General features: G+C 49.2%; 1 protein-coding gene across 1 annotated transcript; it reads left to right on the forward strand.

The window, feature by feature from the left end:
- Positions 1-12,343: 12,343 nt before the first annotated feature.
- On the forward strand, positions 12,344-12,829 carry LOC141975116 (twist-related protein 2-like). Its single transcript, XM_074935295.1, has one exon. The coding sequence runs from the start codon at positions 12,344-12,346 to the stop codon at positions 12,827-12,829; it is 486 nt and encodes a 161-aa protein (XP_074791396.1).
- Positions 12,830-20,716: the final 7,887 nt, after the last annotated feature.

The following is a 20,716-nucleotide window of genomic DNA, read 5'->3' on the forward strand; positions in this document are numbered from 1 at the left end:
GCTTGTCTACACACACAGAAATATGGACAGCTGCATTGGTCCACACACAGAAGTTGCGCCCTATTAAAAAATTGATTTAGGTAAACCTGTTAAATAACAGGGACAAGCTAAACCAATATATGCCAGGTTTAAACCCCTATAGAGTGGCCATACACAAAGCTGCACTAGGTTAGCTAAATATGTGCCCCATTGCCCTTTTACCAGTGTACCCACCAGATCCTAGTTTTAATTCAGATCTTTCATTATTTTGTGTATGGACACATTTTGGTTTAAAAGTCTCTTATTTGGGGTTAGCTTAAACCAGCTCCTAAATTAACTTCAACTGAACTGAAATAAGCCTGGTTTACCAAAATCAGAGCATCCACATAACCTTTAGTGATACAGGGTGGGTGAGGTAATATCTTTTATTGGATCAACTTCTACTGGTGAGAGAGACAAGCTTTTGAATTACACAGAGCTCTTCTTCAGGCCACAACACTGTATACTCACAGCCTTTGGCAGTGGTTTCAATAAATTGTTTTAAAATCACATCTTTATTTAAACCAACTTACTCATCAACAAGGCCTTTAACTAAATCAAAATATACCAGCAAAGAACTTTGTCAAAGGGGAGTGAAAGTTTTCTGGCTCTGGCTCATCTCCTTCCAGAACGTGGGCATTCCAGCTGGAAACAGACACTTTGCAGAACTCAGAAATACACTCAGCAGAACAGAACTCTCATGTGTGAAAGGTTAGTGACTGAAGACAGGCGGAAAATAGGGATTTCTGCAGACAATTTTGAAGCAAATGAAAAAAATGTTTTTGTCAAAAATTTCCATGGAAAAATTCAACTTTTCAGCCAAAAAAGATCAAAACTTGAAAACTTTTAGCAAAAAACTGTTTTGGTTTTCCCCCTGCAAAAACCCTTACTGTTTGGAAATGCTGCCTTGGCACCCCTAGTAGGTGTAGTTCAGATGCCTCACTTCCCTCTTCTCCTTTGCAGGCCAGGTGCCCTGGCTGGACTATACCTCCCAGGTAGACCCCTGTGAATTTAGTGTGAGGAGACAGAAAGGGAGCCTCCTTTCACAGAACTGCTTGCTGAAGTTCCTCAGCTCCTCCCCATGGAGACTGGTTTAACTTTAAATCTGGCTAAATATTGACATTTTCCCCCATGTTAATCATAGACCCACAGGGTAAGCCGGGACTGCAAGGGTCATCTAGTCTAACCCCAAATCCTAAGAATGGAGTCAGATGGAGCCAGGATCAATGGCTGGTGGGTACCACTGAAGCCTGTTAGGGCAAGGATGGGATGGTTGAAATGCTTTCCCTCCGCAGCACTCCCAACACTGTCAATCAGCCCTTCCTATTGAGCAGGTAGAAAAACAGACTTCCAGGCATGACAGTGTATGAGGCTTTTTCAAAAGAAGCCATCCGAGTTTCTGAGTGGACATTAAGGTGGATCCTCGGGCAGCTTTTATAAGATCAGGGCTTTGGCTCAGTCTTCTCCCTCTTGAGCTATAAATTCATAGATTTTATCATCTAGTCTGAACTCCTGCAGAACCCAGGGCAGAAAATTTCGCTGAGTGATTCCATCACTGAGCCCATAATTGCTGGTCACGCCAGAGTGGACCTTTCAGAGAGAGGTGCCCAATTTTGAGTTAGAGACTCCAAGTGACAGAGAACCCAGCATAGCCCTAGGTGAGTTGTTCCACTGGCTAATTATACATGCTGTAAAAACATGCCATCCGACAGTCTGAATTCATCTAGTGTCAGCTTCCAGCCATTGGACTTGGTCAGCTGTTAAAGAGCCTTCTGCTATGAGAAACCTTCTCTCCAGTACTTACAGTCTGTGACCAAGTCACCTCTTAGCTTACTCAGTTAAGTTGTATAGATTGAGCTTCTTCAGTCTCTCTGTCAGGCAGGTTCTCCAGACCTCGGACTGTTCTGGTAGCTCTTCTCTGATCCTTTTCCAATTTGTCAATGTCCTTTTAATGTGTGCCCTCAGAAGTGGACACAGTATTCAGGAGCGGTCTCTCTAATGCCATGCACATTGGTAAGGACACTTCCCAACTGCTACTCAATATTACATTCCTTATGCATTCAAGGCTGTGTTTGCTCCCTTAGCCACCACATAGCCATGGAATTCATGTTCAATTAGTTAGCTACCCTGATCTCTATGTTCCCTGTGTACCAGTTTGGCTGTTGTGCCCCACCCCAGAGACGGCTGCATTTCATTGTTCTGTGCATGTTTTGTAAAGCAGTTTGGGATCCCTCAGAGCACGAAGGTGATATAGGAATATAAAGTATGACTGGGCTATATTAACTGCTATTTTATTGCTAATAATGGGCCTGATTCTCCACTGCCTTTATCACTGCCAGATCAGAACGGGAACATTTTACACCCACTTCACACCTAGCTTGCACAGATGGAAGTAACTGTACAAGATGCAAAGCAGTGGGGAATTAAATGGGTCCAATGTAATTTAATGACATTCACCATGACAGTAAATTCCTGCCTCCAACCAGGCTAATATGTACAATAAAAGAGGCAGAATGGGTCCTTAATTCAGGGCAGACTTCAACCATCAAACTAAGGTTACGCAGTTATTCTTATTAATAATATTAATCAATTAGTAAGTCTCATCCTCTTGTATGCCTGGATCTGTGCCTCTGTCACATGCAGCAGCCTACACTGAGCACTGCTCAGGTAAGTGACAGGGATGGACCCCATGGCCCTGCAGAAGGAATGATTAGGCATGTGTGCAGGGCTGAGGAGCTCTCAGCAGTAGGCACCGGAACATGGTGCTTTGCTCTTTTGATGGCCAGATGGAAAAAAACTTTCACATGTAGGTCTCCAGTAAAGACAATTAACTGGAAACAACATGGCAGCTAGTGCTTGTGTCTATGCCAATGGGTAGTGGTTGGCATCTGTGCACTGGGTGCTGGGGCAGCACTAACATCTGTGCTGCATCTCCTTCACCGTTGCGTGCTGTTCCCTTTCCATCAACCCTCCGTACCCAGCATGCTCTAGCTCACAGGGAAGAAGGTGGCATCCCAGGGAGGTGGATGCAGAAGCGTTTCTCTGGCCACTTCTGGCCTGGGTGTGGGGGACTGATGCTTCTCCCACTCTGCACACTCTGTTCAGACACCATGTAACTGATTGCATTTGGGCCTCCCCTGCCCCAGGCAGGAGGCAGGGTAACATGCCCAATCCCCAGGCTTCTGCCTCTCCTTTGGGGACTGGGGGGAGGGGAGTTCCATGGAACATCTTTTAGTTCTTAAAAAGTTCAGAAAGTTCCAAGAACATTATGTCATTTTGACAAGGAAATGAATTGCAAGGCCATCAATCAGAACTGCAGGCGCAGAGATCAAAGGCCTCCTGAGCACTTTACAGCTCGGGCTCTCTATGATCCCGCTCTTCCATATTCCCTGCGGTTGCCGGAGCAACAGCACGCTACAGCAGATGCTTAGCATTTTTATTCGCACCACACATGTTTCCACTCTAGCCCTGAAATAACTAGAAAAACCTGTGAAACCAAAGCTGCTTCCCCCAGCCTTCAGGGGCAGCCACTATTCCCGGCTCCCTTTCATGTTCCCCATTGATTAGTGTTAGCCTCCTTTTTCCACCCAGGATAAAACAGAGATGATTTTTGTCCCCTCCCCAAAGAAAAGGAGCTGACAAAGAGCCCAGAACAAATGCTCACCTCTGATTTGGTGTCCAGGGTTATTTGCAGGTGCAGTCGGGTTTTCAGCCTTTCAAGTGGCGCTATTGCACACTGAGCACTTTGTACCTGCAGATCCCAAAGCACTTAGCAAAGGTGGGTCAGCATCACTGTCCCCATTTCACTGGGTTGGACACTGGGCATGAAGCAGGAGGCAAGATTTCCCAAGGTGACACAACAGGCCAGTAGCAGAGACAGGAGCAGCCCGGACTACAGATCTCCTGACTCATCCTCGGCCCCTGGATCATGCCGCCTCTCCAAAGGCCGAGGGCCAGGCATTGCCTCCCTACACTGTTTGCATAAAAAAGCTGCCTCCATGCTAACATTACAGATGCGAGGAGGCTCAAGGGATCAAATAAGAAAATCCCAAGAGTCCTGTGTATGATATCCCAATTCTCCCTCCTGCCCATCCCATCCATTAGCACTCCCCACAAACACACCCAGCACACAAAGGCTAGGCTTTCGCTCCCCAAACAGCTCTCCTTTGGTTTGTAGTAAGCTCCTGATCCCACCTCTTGCCCTGTGGGCTCCTCTTCTGCTTTCCCCTACTGACCTGTGTGTGTGAAAGCAGCCTCGGGAAGGCAGCCACCTCCTCCTGTGACATGTGAGCCCCAACCCATTGGCCCCCCATGGGGTGGATGAGTCTGCATGCACACAACTTCTGATTCAGAAGAGGTGAGGGACATGGCATTACAGAGCGAAATGCTTATTCTGCCAGAGGTTGGGGTGGTTCTGTGGTTCCTGAGTCTTCCCAGAGGGTGTCCTGGACACACGTTCTTTCAGCGTCCTGGGTATTTGTTATTCTCAACCATCCACAGTCTGGACTATTTTGTTGCTGCAAACGCTTTGTGGGCAGCTGACTCCTCTTCCTCCAGGGAAGTCATGGGACACTATCTGGTATCTCCTGAAGCCAGGGGACTGAACATTTTAGTTATATCACTGCTTAATGCAGACCCTGCAAGACTGGCAGATCCTCTGATGCATCTGCTACAAGTGATTCTATCCAAGTGCAAATGTTGCAGAGGGAAGAACCTGGGGTCTAGCTCGGTCTCCGTGATGCCACACATCCCTTCCCCAGCCACCCCTGCTCAGGCGCTGAGACCAGACAGAGATCAACACTGGTGACCTGGCAGGCTGTGCAGAAAGCAGAGGCATCAGCCACTGCCTGGATGGACCTGGCTCAAGCTCCCTTCAAACTCTGAGCATGACAAATGAGGAGGAACCCTAGCTTCAGGGAGGGAAGAAGGGACCCACCATCTTCACCCTGCTACCAAGTGGGGAACTTCCTGGGTGGTTAAGCCTGTATTTAGGAAGTCTATGGTAAAGACATCAGCATCTCACTTACAGGGAGAGAACAGCCCCCTCCAGGTCTTGTCTGCTTTGGTGACATTGCTCTTGTTCAGCGTACTGCTTCAGTTTCTAGTGCAGACCTTACCTTAGCCCAAAGTTCATTGGATGCTGTGCAGAGGGGCCAACCCAAGGCTCTCTAGGCAGACATAAGTGCATAGGTGTGCATTTCACTGGGAGAGGGTAGAGCCAGAAGTTTGCTTGGGTCAGTGCCTCTTTCACCCTCCCTGGCTCAGCCTGCAGGACTTCTCATTCCCATGAAGGTCTTTTCTTGCATCTGTAGTACTGGTGCCTCAGGCACCTCCCTCCTGAGTCTGCTCCTCTTACTGTTATGAGCCTAAACTTTTCCTTCCTTTGGTTCAAGCTGGTGCTTCTTGTCCATCCATCTCCAGAGACGGTGAAGAATTCCCTTTCTTAATTCCCTATTGGCTCTTTGAAGTTACTTATAGGCCCTGATCCTGCCCCACTCCTGACATAGGTGCCGGAACTAGGAGTGCTGAGGGTGCTGCTGCACCCCCTGTCTTGAAGTGGTTTCCGTCCTATACAGGATTTACAATTTGGTTCAATGGCTTTCAGAAACCCCACTATACAAATTGTTCCAGCGCCCCTGGCTCTGCTCATTTCTAGATACTGTATGGTCAGTTCCCTCCATCTCCCTGCATGTGTTTGCTTTTGTGTCTTCTTCACTTCCTTTCTTTCTATTTCTCCCCTTTCCAAAGCTGTGAGGACCAGAACAGCACACAGTGGGCTCCATTTGGATCCCACTTACCTGGCTATTACACTGTCATGTCCCTGTTGGCTCCAGCAAATTTACTTCTGGTTCACACTGTGTAATTTAGCTCAGAATCAGGCCCAGGCTTCCAGGTGTGGTCACTCCAGGGCTATGGAGAGTGACCCTGAGCCTCCCTAGTTTGACATCAGAACTAGGCAAAACATAGGAAAAACACAAACCAAAAAAAGGCTGTGGCAATTTCAGTAAATTCAAATGTATCTGCCACGCTGTGGTGTTTCAGTCAATCAAACAATCTGATTTTGATTTTCTTTTCCAAATTTGTTGCAAAAATTCTTCAGATTGAAATTAAAAACAATTTGCTTTTAAAATCTGAAATGTTCACCAGCTGACCACTCAAAATGAGCCCTGGGAAAAAAAATCTATTTATAAAATGGAATATGAGAAACACAAACACTGAAAAACAATTTGATGATAAATGGATGAGTGACATTTTTTCACTAAAAGTTTGCATTAACATTTTGCACAAATTGGAAATTTTTTAAAATTGAAATGTTTTCACTTGGGGGTGTATACATTTGATAGAGTAGCAGTGTAGCAGTGTACGTGTGTATGTACATTTGATGGAGTGAGTGCACGGGAACATTAGTGTATGTGGATGTGTATACATTCAATACAGACTACACTGAAGCACTATACATTAGTGCTTCAAAGGACTGCGAAGACGTTTAGGAGGATTGGCTTGACTAAGACTCCATGTGGTGTGTCTCAGGAGTGCTGGCTTCAGTTCCTGGCACTGCGAGCATTCTCCTGAATGATTCGGGGCAAGTCACTGAACCCTCTTGGCCTGCTACGCCCCTGCCCAACCTGGGGATATTAGCCCTTCTGTTCTCCCATCATGCCTGTCTTGTCTCCTCAGCCAGTTGAAGTCAACAGGCTGGCAACCCACTGAGGACAGTGCAGAAAGTTAGGCATGTGTGAAAATCTTTGCAGGACCAGGGCCTCAGGACGGGGCTGTCTGTGTTTGCTGCATCTATAACAATGGGGCCCCCGATCTCAGCCTGCCCTGGGCTGTAGGGATTGAGATTGACCCTGGTATGCTGGTATCCTGGAGCCTTTGCCTAGCCCTGGAGAGAAGCTAGGCCAGCTCTGGTTGGTGAAGATGGAGTCTGTGACACAAGTCTGTTAGACAGGGAAGGGACATCCCCAGGTCTACAGTCCGTGCATCCAAAGGTAGGGCCTGAGACTATAGCATGTGAAAATACAACTGCTTCTTGCCTCTCTGGCATAAGCAACTTAACCCCCCACCCTGACCAGGGCACAGCCTCCAGTCGTGGGGGTCATTAGAAATTGTTCCTCTCTGCTTTTCCTTGTATTTTTGCAGTTAGGCCCTGACCTCATGCATCATCTCCCAGACTGACTGAGCATGCTCCAGCCCAGGGCTGCAGGGGCTGAGCTGATCTTTCCCTGAATGTGCTCCTCCTGATTGCCATGGGATGGTGTGGCTCTGAGCACTAGAACTGAGAGCAGGGAGACTGTCTCCTTGTCTCTGGATGCCCTCCCTGCTGGCACCCATGTGGGAAGTGGGGTATAGGGACAGGGTGAGGGGGCAAGAACAGAGAGGACTGGGGCACACTGGGGAGGTGCAGGAGCAGAGGGCTGGTGTAGGGGCAGGAGGAGAGGGTGATAGGGCAGATGGGGAAGGAGCAGAGGGGATGGAGTACACTGGGGCTAGGGGCAGAGAGACATGCAGAGGGAGCAGAGGGAGATAGGGCAGACGGGGAGGAAGGAGCACAGGGGTTGGAGTATACTGGGGTTAGGAGCAGAGGGACATGCAGAGGGAGCAGAAGGACATGCAGAGGAAGCGGAGGGAGATAGGGCAGATGGGGAAGGAGCAGAGGGGAGGTGGCACGCTGAGGAGGGGGAGAGCAGGGACTTGCTGAGGAGTTGGAGCACAGGGGCATGCTAGGGGGCATGAGCAGAGGGAACATGGGTGGAATGGGGGGGCAGGAGCAAAGGGGGATGGGACAGGCTGAGGGTGGAAGGAGTGGGGACATGAGCAGGCTGGGGTAAAGGAGCAGAGTGGGACAGGGTGCAGGAGGAGGAGGAGAGGGGACAGGAGAATATTTCCCTATGTGAAGGAATTCACCTGGCCATTTTTCCAGGTTGGGTGCTGAACTGTCCAGAGAGCAGCTGGGGCCAGTCACTGGTTTACCCCATCAGCTCTTGGGTAGGAGGCTGCACCCTGTTCTTCCAGTGTGCCCTCCCAGCCTTGTCACTGCCATGCACCCAAATGTCCAAAGGCTCCAGCTGGCTTCAGGACTCCCTTGCTGGGTGCTGCATAAACACAGTAAGAGCCTACCCCAGCCCTCGCCAGACAATATCTAAGGACAGCAATAGGGCAGGGATCAGATAGAGTGCACAGGCCAGTGAGCGGGGCGGTGAGTGGGGAGACTGGCCCACGGATTGTAGCTGTTGTTTTGAGTGTGATAGAGGTGTGTGTGGGGGGGGGAGGTAAGAAGTGAGGGAAGAGTAGTCACAGTGCGTGCTCAGCAGGCTGGCTTTGTGGGCACCATAGTGAAGGTGATCGTGGGCACCTGGAGGAAGAGAAGGCAACAGTTGTTTGGATTTTTTCGAGGCGTTTCCCCTATACTCAGGGGGGCAGCGTGGAGACAGTCCAGAGGGGTCTGAGACTGAGAATGGTGGGGAGTAAATGGGGTGGGGCTGGGCTTACATTACGAAGGCACCTTAACAGTAAAGACAGAATGCTTGTGTTTGATGTGAAGGTTCAGGGGTAGCTAGTGGCTCAAATAGGGGCCTGCTGTGGTCAGAGCCACGAGCGCAGAAGACAAGCTTATCAGCAGCCTTCTCAATGGAGCTGGGGCTGCAGGAGGGGAGAAGGCCAGGGGAGAGTGTGGGAAGTGATGAGGCCTTGGGTAGAGTCTGGGCTGTGTCGGGGAGAGGAAAGGCCAGATTTAGAGCTGTTGTGATAGGACAAGTGGCAAAGCTTAGAAATAGCCTGAAAAGGAGGGTCTGTTGTGAGGCCCAAGTGAAAGATGGCACCCAGGAAGGGGCCTGAAAGCCTAGGGGATGGTGGTGGTGTCCACAGTGGCTGCAGAAGTGGGAGAGGGGAGGGATGGGGGGAAAGGAGGAGCTCAGTTTTGGCCATGTTGGGTTTAAGATGATGACTGGACATCCGTGAAGAGGTGGTGGGTGATTGCTCATCAGCAGAGAGGTAGGGTTGCGCATCATCAGAAGAAAGATGGCATGAAGGCTATTCTTACAGCCAAGTGTACCTAGAGAGGGTAAAGAGGGGGAAGCCAAGGACAGAGCCTTGTGGGACTGCCACAGAAAAGAGAAGGGGAGACGGATGACTCACCTAACGAGACAGGCAAGAGGAGAGGACAGAATCATGAAAGCCAGTGGTGCTGAAAGCCACTCAGAAGCTGAGGAGAATGGAGAAGAGGCCCTGAGACGTGGCCAGGAAGTGAGTGCAGTTTCAGTGGAGTGTAGAGAGCAGAGGCGTATTGGACAGGCTCAGGAAGGGACTCATGGGCAGAGTAGCTATGGAGAGCGAGCAAGCCTGGGGATGAAGGGAGAAGCGAGGCAGGGCAGTGGTCTGAGGGAGAGCCTGGGCCAACAGTGGGTTTGTTTCAGGGGGAGCCCTGTGGGTGGGAGTGGAACCTGATGGGGTGAGAGGTTGAAGAGCGTGAGAGGGGCTGAAGGGAGAGCAGGTGGGAGTCTCTGTCAGTGACAGAGGGGAGTAGGTACGGGTGGGGCTTGCAGAGGAAACAGGGGTGTGGAGTGAGGAGGGAATGGTAGGGATGGGATTTGAGGAAGGAATGGGCAGGGCTGGGTTTGCAGAGGGAATGGGATGGGCCTTGAGGAGGAAATGGGAGGGGCAGGGCATGCAGAGGTAACAGGAGGGTGGGGCTTGAGGGCATCTGTGGTCTGTGACCTCTACTGGCTCCTGGTTTAACCAGACGGGGGTTGGGAGCTGGGAGCTTTCTCTGCAAGCTCCTCCAATCTGATCTCTCAGTGTGCTGGAGCCTGAGTTCTTTGACTTTGAGGCTATGCAGCTTCAGGGTTACCAATGACCCCAGGCTTTGGCAGAGGAGCTGGGCTGAGGGAGGGAGTTTTACCAGTGGGTTGGGTTGGATGTGCACTGTGTGTGTGTTCAGACGTAGACTGGTTGATCCTCTGTACACCCCAACAAAGTCAGTGACCACGTTAGGCTTTTAAAGTGGCATTGCAAAGCCCCCAGAGGCCATAGAGGAAACCCAGTACCTTCAGGGTCAGGGGAAAAGTCCTCACCTGAACTGTAAATTAAAAAAAGAAGAGCCAGAGGGCCAAATCCTCAGCTGGTGTAATTGGTGCAGCTTCACTGAAGTCACTGCAGCTCCACCTGTTCACATCAGTTGAAGAACTAGCCCAAAGTCTCCATTAAATGCACTAGGACTTCACCAGGCCAGCCTAATTAATGCAAGAGGTGCTCAGATACTACAGTGATAGACACCAGTACAAAAGCTAGAGGGGTGTGGATGGGGATAGCTAGCTAGAGTTTATTAGTGAGAAGTTCCTGGGAGCAGTCCCAGGATCTGACTTGTCCATATATTTATTCCCCATGGTAACCTATTTTAAGAGTATATTAGCACCAAGCACAATATTAACAGAGCTTTTCACTTATGAATCAGGAAATGTGGAAGTTAACTCTGCCCTTCCGTGTGTGTATGGAACATCATGATACAGATTTTGTCTGTCTGTCTAGTTACTTATATGACCCTGGTCACTGTAGTATATGAGAACTTATAATACAATCATATACTACTTCTGAAATAATAGACAGTTTCCTTTCTACGACCTCCCGTGTTGCACATCTCTCTTTGTTTTCTTACACCAATTTTATTCTCAGAATGGGCCAGTTTTTCTTTATTGACTTTAGGGTAAACATTTTAAAAGGACCCAAATCACTGAGGATCCTATGTTCCATTTTTGAAAGTGACATAGGCACATAGGACCCTAAGTGTTATTGCAAGTCAATAGGACTAAAATCTCTTAAGTCACTTAGGTGTTCTGGAAAAATTTCCCCTAAACTTTTGAGATGAAAAGGTCCTTTCTTTCTGCAGCACTCATGTAATACATATTTTCTCTTGTGCCAGCAGAAGTATAGTCATTAGTCTTCCTTAGGGTGTAGTTCAAGGGATGAGGCCATTAACTATGAAGTTAACAGATTCAAAGTTTGGTGGTTGAATGTATACTAGCAAATGTCTCTATTATTCTGTATTGTTATACTTCACCTATAATAAATAGAGTCACTCGCATTGGACAAAGCCCTCTCCCTGGGTGAAATTCACCCCTAAGGGTAGGCAGCACTTAAGTAGGTGAAGAGTCCAATGAGTTTCTGTGCAGACAAAGGGGTCCATGCTAGCTGCTCCAGATGCAGGATTGAGTCAAATATTCTAGACATTGTACAGATGAAGGATGGGGCACAAGAAGCATCCATAAGCCAGTGACTGAGTGGTAATGTGCGACACACCTCTGCTTAGTTTCATGATTTTAATGCTTTTGGATTTTTTTAGTTTATTGTTTTTTGTCAACTGTTTTGTTAACACTGCTTTCAGGAGAGGGCTGGGGCTTATCTGTCTCTGCTTGCATACTATGGTGATGAGGGCCATATCAGTAGATAGATAGATAGATAGATAGATAGATAGATAGATAGATAGATAGATAGATAGATAGATAGATAGATAGATAGATAGATGCAACTCCAGCTTCATGTAGGTTGTTCAGAATTCCCCTGCTTCTTAAGAAGAGTATGGCCTGAGCTATTGCATCTTCTCTTGGATCCAGTGAATGTACCGTCTTGCTCTGTCCAAAACATGCCATCTCACAGAATGTCTGTCCACATTTCCAGCTGACTCAGTCACAGATAATAGATAATAATTAAAAATCAGGGATCAGACATAGAAATAAATGTTTGTGACTGACTGTAATGGGCTGAGCGGCGGGGGGCATAAGGGGGGGAGGGCTGTTAAGAAACTTCTTCACTGCAGTTCCTGTTGCTCAGGTTAGCAAAAGGAACTTCCTCTGACGTCCGGGCAGCAGGCAGGAGCATCTGTGCCTAAGGGCTTGGGGTGTGTTGCGGGGGAAGGGAGGAAGGAAATCTGGAACCCATAAGCTCCACTGATGTTTGCATTACCTTGCACTGTTGTATTGGTCTGTGCTTGGCCCCTCCCCCAGCCCTCCCTGCCCTATCAGCAAAGGACATCCACAAAATTATTCAAATGTCCCTCCTCTCCTTAGCCCTCCCCCCCCCAAAACAAAAAAACCCAAAAAACCACCCAGCTCCTTGAAGGTTGGGGAGGCTCCGAGCCTTGAGGAAGTTTGGGAAGTCTGGCCAGTGGACACGTCAGGGCTGCATTCCCTGAGCTGGCTTTGTCTGCTTTCCAGGCTGCCTCTCCAGATGCACTGTGGCCTTTGCAGGCCCTCCATCCTGTGAGGTCCAAGGCCCCAGTGCCTGCCAGGTGGGAGAGACTCCTGGACTGAAGGGGATCAGTTCTGAGAAGATGAAAGAGGAAAGCATGTGCCAGGACTCCCCCGAAGGCAGCCTGGTCACTAGTGAGGAGGAGGGCGAACGGCTTCACAAGAAATGCCTCCGCAAGCGCAGCCAGCTGGGCAAGCCCATGGAGGATTGTGGCTCGCATTCTCCGCAGGGCAAGCGCAGCAAGCGCAGCCCCGTTCCCCAGTCCTTCGAGGACGTGCACACTCAGCGGGTGATCGCCAATGTACGGGAGAGGCAGCGCACCCAGTCACTCAACGATGCCTTTGCCGAGTTGCGGAAGATCATCCCCACGCTGCCCTCCGACAAGCTCAGCAAGATCCAGACCCTCAAGCTGGCCGCCCGCTACATAGACTTCTTGTACCAGGTGCTGCAGAGTGATGAGCTAGACCACAAGATCACCAGCTGCAACTACCTGGCCCATGAGAGGCTCAGCTACGCCTTCTCTGTCTGGAGGATGGAAGGGGCTTGGTCCATGTCAGCATCTCACTGAGCCTGCAGGATCCAGCCAACAGGTATGTATAGTAAGCTTCCTGCTGCCCAGCTCTACTGAGGGCATTGTCTTTGCATCCCTCCCTCCTGCCTTCTCCGGGCACCTCCCCAGCTGTATTTGTAGCTTCTCCAGGGAAAATAAATGTCATCTCTCCCCCCACCCCGCCATGTGCAGTGTTTTTGAACAAACCCCAGACATGCGACAAGCCCGGTGCTCAGGCGAGGTAGCTGACCCCCAAGTTAACAGGATAGCTTTCATTGCCAAGCCACCACTCACGTTAATGGGACCTTGGAGGGATCTGAGCAGCAGAGCCCTAGACAGACTGATTTAATTTACCAGCAACAATGTGGGGTTGTTTCTAAGGGCCAGTTAATGAAAGATTTAAAACAAGGGTTTAAAATCAGATTTATCCTCTGATTGTGGCCTAAGAGTGTGGTTTAAATCAGGAGAAGCTCTACTGAAATCAATACACCAGTGTAAGAGAGAGCCGAATCAGGCCCAGCTACTGATCACCCCAATGCAGCATTCTTGTAAGATGCAGTGCCTGATTCTGATCTCATTGCACTGGTGTAAATCAGGGAAGAGGCTATCCTGTTACTCTCCTGGAGCATTTTTTAAAAGGGTAGAGAACAGTAACCTCCTCTGATCTGATGGGAGCTCAGCCCAGCTGTAGTATGCCAGGAATTAGGTACTCCAGGGAGGATGCGGGAGACACGGAGTTTCATGCACATATTGCTGCAAACATTGCATTGAGTCTGGATAGTATATGCATTCCAGCCTCATGCAAATGCCATCCAAGCATTCTCTGTGCTTCAGGCTCTGCCACTGGCTCTGCTCCTCTCAGCCACTGACAAAGGAAAGAAAAGACCTATCAGTGGTTTTCTTATCTGGCAGCCAGGAGCTGCTGCAGGAGCAGAGAGAGTCCCGTGAAATGGGCAAAGGGATGTGGGGAGGCCAGGGCAAGGGAGGGTGACAGCACAGCATCCACAGACCCATCCCAACCCCTTGCCATCCCTGGACATCCGAGGTAACTGAGAAATGGTCCTGCTTCGAGCAGGGGGTTGGACTAGATGACCTTCTGGGGTCCCTTCCAACCCTGATATTCTATGATTCTATGAAATAGTAATAATAATTAAAGCCAACTTCTGGCCTTCCTCAGGCAAAGCTCCAACTGCAGTTGTCTGGGAAGGGCAGCAGCAGTCATCTCCTAGGATATAAACAGAGGGTCATGGGCATTGCCAGACTAGATTCAACCCAAAGTCCATCTAGCCCAGTGTCCTGACTCTGATGTGCCCAGCACCAGATGCTGCTGAGGAAGGTGTAAGAATCCTGCAGTAGCAGATGTGGTCTCTAATAATTAGCTATCGGCTGAAGCCCCAAGCCCTTTCCAGATGCTGGGTAGCATTAATGACAGGAGCTCTGGACATTCTCATTATCCATAGAAATGACCAGTCCCTTTTTCCAATCCCCCAAATGGACGCGCATCCAGCTCACTGCAGCTCTATGTCCTGCTCTGGGTGCCATAAAGCCACCTTCCTGCTCCATCCCCGTGGATTGGCACAGGTCCTCTTTCCTGGACTCCCGCCCTCATTGCTGTGGCCCTCATGCTGGGATCGATATGTCTGGCTTGCCTTGGATACTGACAGACAGGATAGTGGAACACCTAGTTAATCAACAACTGGCCGCTCTGGCTTGTGTCAGTCTGGATCCTATGGCACACACTGGTCTAGGCTGAGGCTAAGCTTAGGAGGAACATGTCAGTGTTATTTCTGCTCACCCTGGGAGATGCAATCAAACTTCCTCAACATGCAAAAGACACTTCTCCTTTGATTTTTATTTCTACATATTAATTCTTTTATTAGAACCCGATCCTGCATGTCTCCTTACTCAAATACATGTCTTGAGGGCCAGATTCCCCCCTCAATGTGCCACTTTCAATCAGGAGTAAATCCATTGAATTTAATGGAGTAGTTAGCTCAGAATCAGACCCATAAAGGTGAGTGTGGGCGGGATCAGGCTCTTCACTGGTTTCAATTTAAATATGCAGCTACAGACCCTTTTTATTAAACAAACATCAAGGTATCAGATCCGCATAACGGAATCTGTGCCTGCTCCAGTGTGTATGAAACCCCAACCACTGTCAAGCAATTATCCTTCCTCAGACAACAGGCTTTGTACATGGAGCGATCTAAAATGTGAGGTGAAAGGGAAGAGCTCAGTTCTGGAGGGACTAGCAGGGAGCTGGGAGTATGACCTCTGCTTAATGGCCCGTGGCTTGTTCACCCTCTTGGCTATGCCAGGAGATGGGGCAGCCTGACGCCCAAAGCGCCTTTCTCTCTTGACCCACTGGAAGGTCAAGTCCTGTGTCATTCCCCCGCACCCCACATTGTCAGTTTCATCTGATCCTGGACTGGGCTCCCCAAAGGCGGGAGTTGGAGCCAGAGTTTTACTTTCCCAGGTGATTCCTGGGAAGGGGCATCAGTAATCTAAGGTTTATGCAGCAGTGACCGGAACTCTCTGGCGTTCCATAAAGCACCCTTCTGACCGTTTATCGCTGCACCTGCTGGGTTCTCAGTCATTGCTACTGCAACCATTCATTATTTAATGGCTTTGGCTGTTAGGGTCAGAATTTCAAAGGTCTTTAGGTGCCCAAAGAAGCCGACTGGCACCTCTTGGGCTCTACAAAAACATCTAAGCAGGTTCGCTGCTGAACTCCCATTAAAATCAATTTTGGGGCCCAACTTGAGACACCATTCAGAGTTACTGAGCACTATGGCTCCTCACGGCCTCAACTGAAGGTGCCAATCACTCTGCAAATCATCAGGGCCAAGCGGCTCAGAAACAGCACCTGAAGTGTGGCCTTTGGCACCCCATTTAAACTGCTCTTTTTGAAACCCTGGGGCGAGGTGTCTCATGATGGGCACCTGTGAAAACTTGGCACCAAGAGTCACAGGCCACTTCTGAACATTTATTATTTAATTGAATATTTGTTGGTCTGTTCCAGTGTGATGCCCAAAAGCTCACTGCTCCCTTTTGCTGGTGAAATCCCCTGAGCTCCATCCCTGACCTCAATCACTGCCAGTCTCTGCGTTGTACTTGCCCAGTGTCTGGGAGCTGCTTGGCTCCATTTCTGTAGCACCCTCGTCTGTTTGCTCTGGGTAGCAGTGCAGTTGGAGGGATTACAATGGGGATTTATCACCCCTCCCATGCGGTGGGGTCTTGCAAATCACCACAGCGCTGGATTTGCTCTTAGTCCTGCGCCAGTTCCTTCCACCGCAGCAGGGTCATGGCTTCCCTGCCTGCTCAGGCAGCAGATGCAATCACTGTTGGGCTTTGAATCAGGATTCATGGAACGAGAAACCTCCTTGGGTCACGCACTGTAAAGAAACCATTGTTGTAAAATCTAAACAGACCAAACGAGAAGTTAAAAGTATTTTCAGGCTTTATGTCTACCCCTCAGCCCCTGCTCTGAGCTGTTCACTCACACATGCGTGCGCACACACACACCCTGGCACCTGCCCTTCACCTCAGACCAATTTTTGTTATTTTACAGTGGTGTTTCCCTGCTGTTTAAAGATGTTTGTCTCTGTCATGTCACTGTGATGCACTCAAACAACCGGGGAAGCATGGGAACAGCCTGCCTCTGCACAGAATGCCGCTAAATGGACATGGTAAACAAGCTGAAAACCAGAGTTTTTTTGCCTCTTCTGCCTGTCATTGTGAGCTGTGGGTGCCCACGCAAATACAGTGGGTGAAATACAGTCAGATGGCAGGATGTGGCTTTTAAGATGACCATGTTTCTTTAAGTGTCCTTTATAGGGTCTTTAACTATTAGGACTAATTAGCACTGATTTCCTGTGCAATCCCAGTGAAGTCAGTGCTAATGTAACACCAGGGTGAGGATGGTCCAGCAGTAAGTGTGGCTGCTGGAGGCAGCCATTTAAACACTCAGACAGAGAAGTCAGAAGGCAAGTTTTGTTCCTATGAAGTTAATACGGACAGATCTGTTATTGCTCCTACTGAACAGTGTAGCAGAACATTTATTAGTGATGTTGGGTTCACAGAAAGCTAACTCAGTCTCAGTCATCTACGGCTTGAGTGAAAGGCCATTGGAGTCAATGCAAAGACACTCTATGACTGCACTGGGCTTTGGATCAAGCTGCTAGTGCCCTGCGTGCTTTGGATTGTCTCTGGAGATGGAGTGCTTTCCCATGCTGTGTGCCTCAGTGGGAATCTGAGAATGAAAGTCCCTGGCATCAATGGCCGCTTTTTGCAAATGCTGAGCCACGTGTCAGTGTGAATGTGGGTGTCAGGCTTGCTAAGATGTGCAAGTCTGCGTCTGTTTCTGTGACTGCGTGTGCATGTAATTCAGTTAGTCTGTGTTTGGCAGGGGTTTCGTTCCTATGATAAACCAATGAGTGAAAGCCCCTTCAGTGAAATAACTCTTGTAAATATCCCCCCAGTCCTGTAAGTACAGACAATTGGTGTCCTTAATAGTCTTGTTTCATTTTCAGCCCAGATGGCTCCAAAATGCTTGCTAGAAACCCTGGTCTTTTTGTGATACGCTGGTCTCCAAAATGGATGAGTGTTTGTACTGTGCATTCCTGCCACAATGATACCAACTGACAGCTCCAAGTTAGGCAGGGAAATAATGGGCAGTGGAACTTGCAAGGTAGAGGGCAAAAGGAAGAAGCAGCAGCACTCAGAGAAATGCTCTTTAGTTACAAAGGCTGTATCTATCTCACCAGTCAGTTAGTGAATGCAGCGTTTGCAATGGGGCTGTCATTTCATAATGCAAAGCAGCTAATGCCTACTGAGTTTGCAGCATACTTGTCTCCATTGGAACCTTGCCTATTAAATATCAAAGGCTGCTGGAACAGCTGAGTGTGCATATATCCTTGTGAAGCAGGAGACATCATTGAGGGGGAGGAGGGAAGGGAGGGAGCCCCTGGGCAAGAAAAGTTAATGTTTGAAATCCACCGAGCTCGCAATTTTCAGGGAAAAAAATACAATCTTGAGCACATTAAAACTGATGCCTTGTTCCTTTTCCTGATGAATGGGGAGAAAATGAGGCTATAATTTAAAATCTCCAGGGAAAAAATTTCTGGAGCTGTTAAGGGTGATATTATTTGACTGACTTTAAATTGGCTCCCTGGATTCACTGTATTTTTACAATGCCCTTACACAGTTCTCCAATCTGAAAAGCCTCTGATGGAATTCAGCACTTGCCTTTTGAGGACTGGTGCCCTTGATCAGAGTCCGCTCTGTAGGATAGTTATTTCCTTTCCCCCGTTTTATAACTACGTCCTACAACATAATGCTAAAGCATCAGGCAACAAAGGGGAAGGTAAGCTCAGCCTAATTGTTACGAAAGGCTTCCTCCTCCAGATCCACGCCTGTTTGGGCAGCCAATCTGGGACAATGTCATGGACTCAGGAAAAGGCAGTGAGATCCTGCCAATGAAAATCGTGCTATGGATCACGGAAAAGGAATCCTGTCTGATTGGTCTGGTTGGGTACATCAAAATTATAATAGAAAGAAAGAAAGAAAGAAAGAAAGAAAGAGGGGTGGGATAGCTCAGTGGTTTGAGCATTGGCCTGCTAAACCCAGGGATCTGGGGCAAAAATTGGGGATTGGTCCAGATGACCTCCTGAGGTCCCTTCTAACCCTGAGATTCTATGAAAGAAAGGTAGGTCTGTGGCAACAGTGTAATGCTATTCAGGGGTAATCCATCAGGGTTACACTGCTGGCAGTGAGAGCCCCTCATACCCTTTGTTCTAAAGTATGAAAGTTAAATTCTCCACATGCTCTTCCCCATGTGAGAGGGGGCATCTGGTATGGGGTTAATCGGGCAGCCACAGGGGAAGAGAAGTGGAAAGTCCAGCTGGGACTCTAGTGTCATGCCTGTGTTGTTTTCAGTTCTGCCCTACCATTCGGCTTTAAAGCAACAAAAAGGGTTCTCTCTTCTGTAACTTCCCTAGCTGTGCTGGGTGTTTATGTGACTCTGCAGGCCCAGACTGGCTTGGCCTGGCTCCTACGGAGGATTCTGCTAAGCCCCCATTGCCCCAGAGGATCTATGAACATATCCACCCAGGAAGCTTACTTTCACTTGTGCTTCAAATTCCAAGTGAGGGAAAAAATGCCTTGCCTTTCCCTGTGGCTGGGGGATTTTTCTTTGCATGGCTCTAACCTTCACTGACAGTCATACATTAATAAGGGCCTTTTCCTCTGGCTGGGCCAAAGCAGAACTCTCCAGGCAGGCAAGCAGTGTCCTGTGGGTCCAGACCTGTCTGTCCACCTTGCTGTTTTTACAAGGCTGCCCATCACCACAGCTGCATTTCTCTGCACTTTTAACAAGCTCACTAGGCCACAGGAGGTAGCAGAGAGGGGTCTGTTGACAGCAGATTCCTTCTGTACCAAAGTTTCACTCTTATTGCTGCAGAAATATTAGAACAGAATTTCTTTGTGTTCTGTTCTTCTACGTCTTTTGCGTTCTACAGTGCGGGCTCTGTAGGGTGTATGTTAAATATAGAATCATAGGACTGGAAGGGACCTTGAGAGGTCATCTAGTCCAGTGCTACTCAAAGTGGTGGTCCACGGACCGGTGCTGGTCCGCGAGCCGTCGGCTGCCGGTCTGCGTGCATTGGGAAAAAATATTGCCGGTCCCCCACATCAGATAGCTTGAGAAGCGCTGGCCTAGTCGACTCATGGCAGGACTAAGTATTATCTAAGTATATCAAGGTGTAGAGCCTTGACTGCTGTTAATTATCAGTGCTTCCTTGACTTCAGTGGAGCTATGACAATTTACACCAGCTGTTGTTTTCCTCAGTTGGCTGTGCTGGGTCCAGACCTGGGTCGGCACCTGTGCAGTGCTCTTCACTATCTGGCTCCATTTTCTCTCTGCCCTTGGGTTTTGCAACTGCATGTGTAATCCGATTCATGGGCAACTTCAGCCTGAGCATTGCCCAGGTGCGTTGAGTGGCTTGCAGCATCAACCCAGGCAACACTAGCCAACCCAAGGCTTAGGTGCAGGCTTGGAACAGATTGCCTGTCTTCAAGCTGTCTCCTATCATTTGGGCCGTAAGAAACCATCACTGTGGGCAAATTTTCCTAACTGTCTGGGGCCCCAGCTGGGGTTTTCAGCAGAGCATCCAGCACCGGGCATCAGAGATACCTCAGCTGCTTTGTGACCCATGGGAGATGGAAGGAGAGCTGGGGAAGGGGCAGTGGGTTTAGTGACAGGAAGGCTCTCCTAACTGGCGACGGCTTCCTCCCTTGACAAGTGGGGTGGCCCCTTGCTCTCACCTTAGCCTGCTCAGTTCGGTGGGCAGTGGTGTGTGGCTACAGCTGCATCTGCCTCTCTGCCCCAAGCCGGGTCCTCACAGGGCACGTGTACCTTGGAAGAAAAGACCTACAGCATGGCCCCTGCTGTGTCTCTAGGTCTATGGGTGCTGTGATTGCAGTAGCCCTAGCACCTAGGCATAGCCCAGCACCGACACCAACCCCTGATTGGACCAGCAGCGGGGCCCCAGGAGAGAAACCAACATACCAAGGGTTTCCAGCATGGCTGCTGGGCTGCTTTAGACCATCTGACTGGACAAAAGGCTTGGGGGAATGCTCCCACAATGGGGGGATTCAGTGACTGTTGGAGTGGCTCAAGCGGCTCCTGTGTCCTGGTGGGTAGAGGAGAGCAGGGGAGAGCCCTGCAGCCTTGTGGGGCATTTCTGCAGTGTTCATGCTTTCTCTCGGCCCCTCCTGAGTGTCGCTTCCTGCCCCCTTCCTGACATACGCAGGTACACCCCCTCACCCCCATCCCCATGCTGCATGGCCAGTGACCAGCCAAGTACCCTGCAAAGCACCACGTAGGAATGACTCTGTGTCCAGAGT

This window comes from Natator depressus, chromosome 20 (genome assembly GCF_965152275.1).
Source record: "Natator depressus isolate rNatDep1 chromosome 20, rNatDep2.hap1, whole genome shotgun sequence".
Lineage (NCBI taxonomy): Eukaryota > Metazoa > Chordata > Testudines > Cheloniidae > Natator > Natator depressus.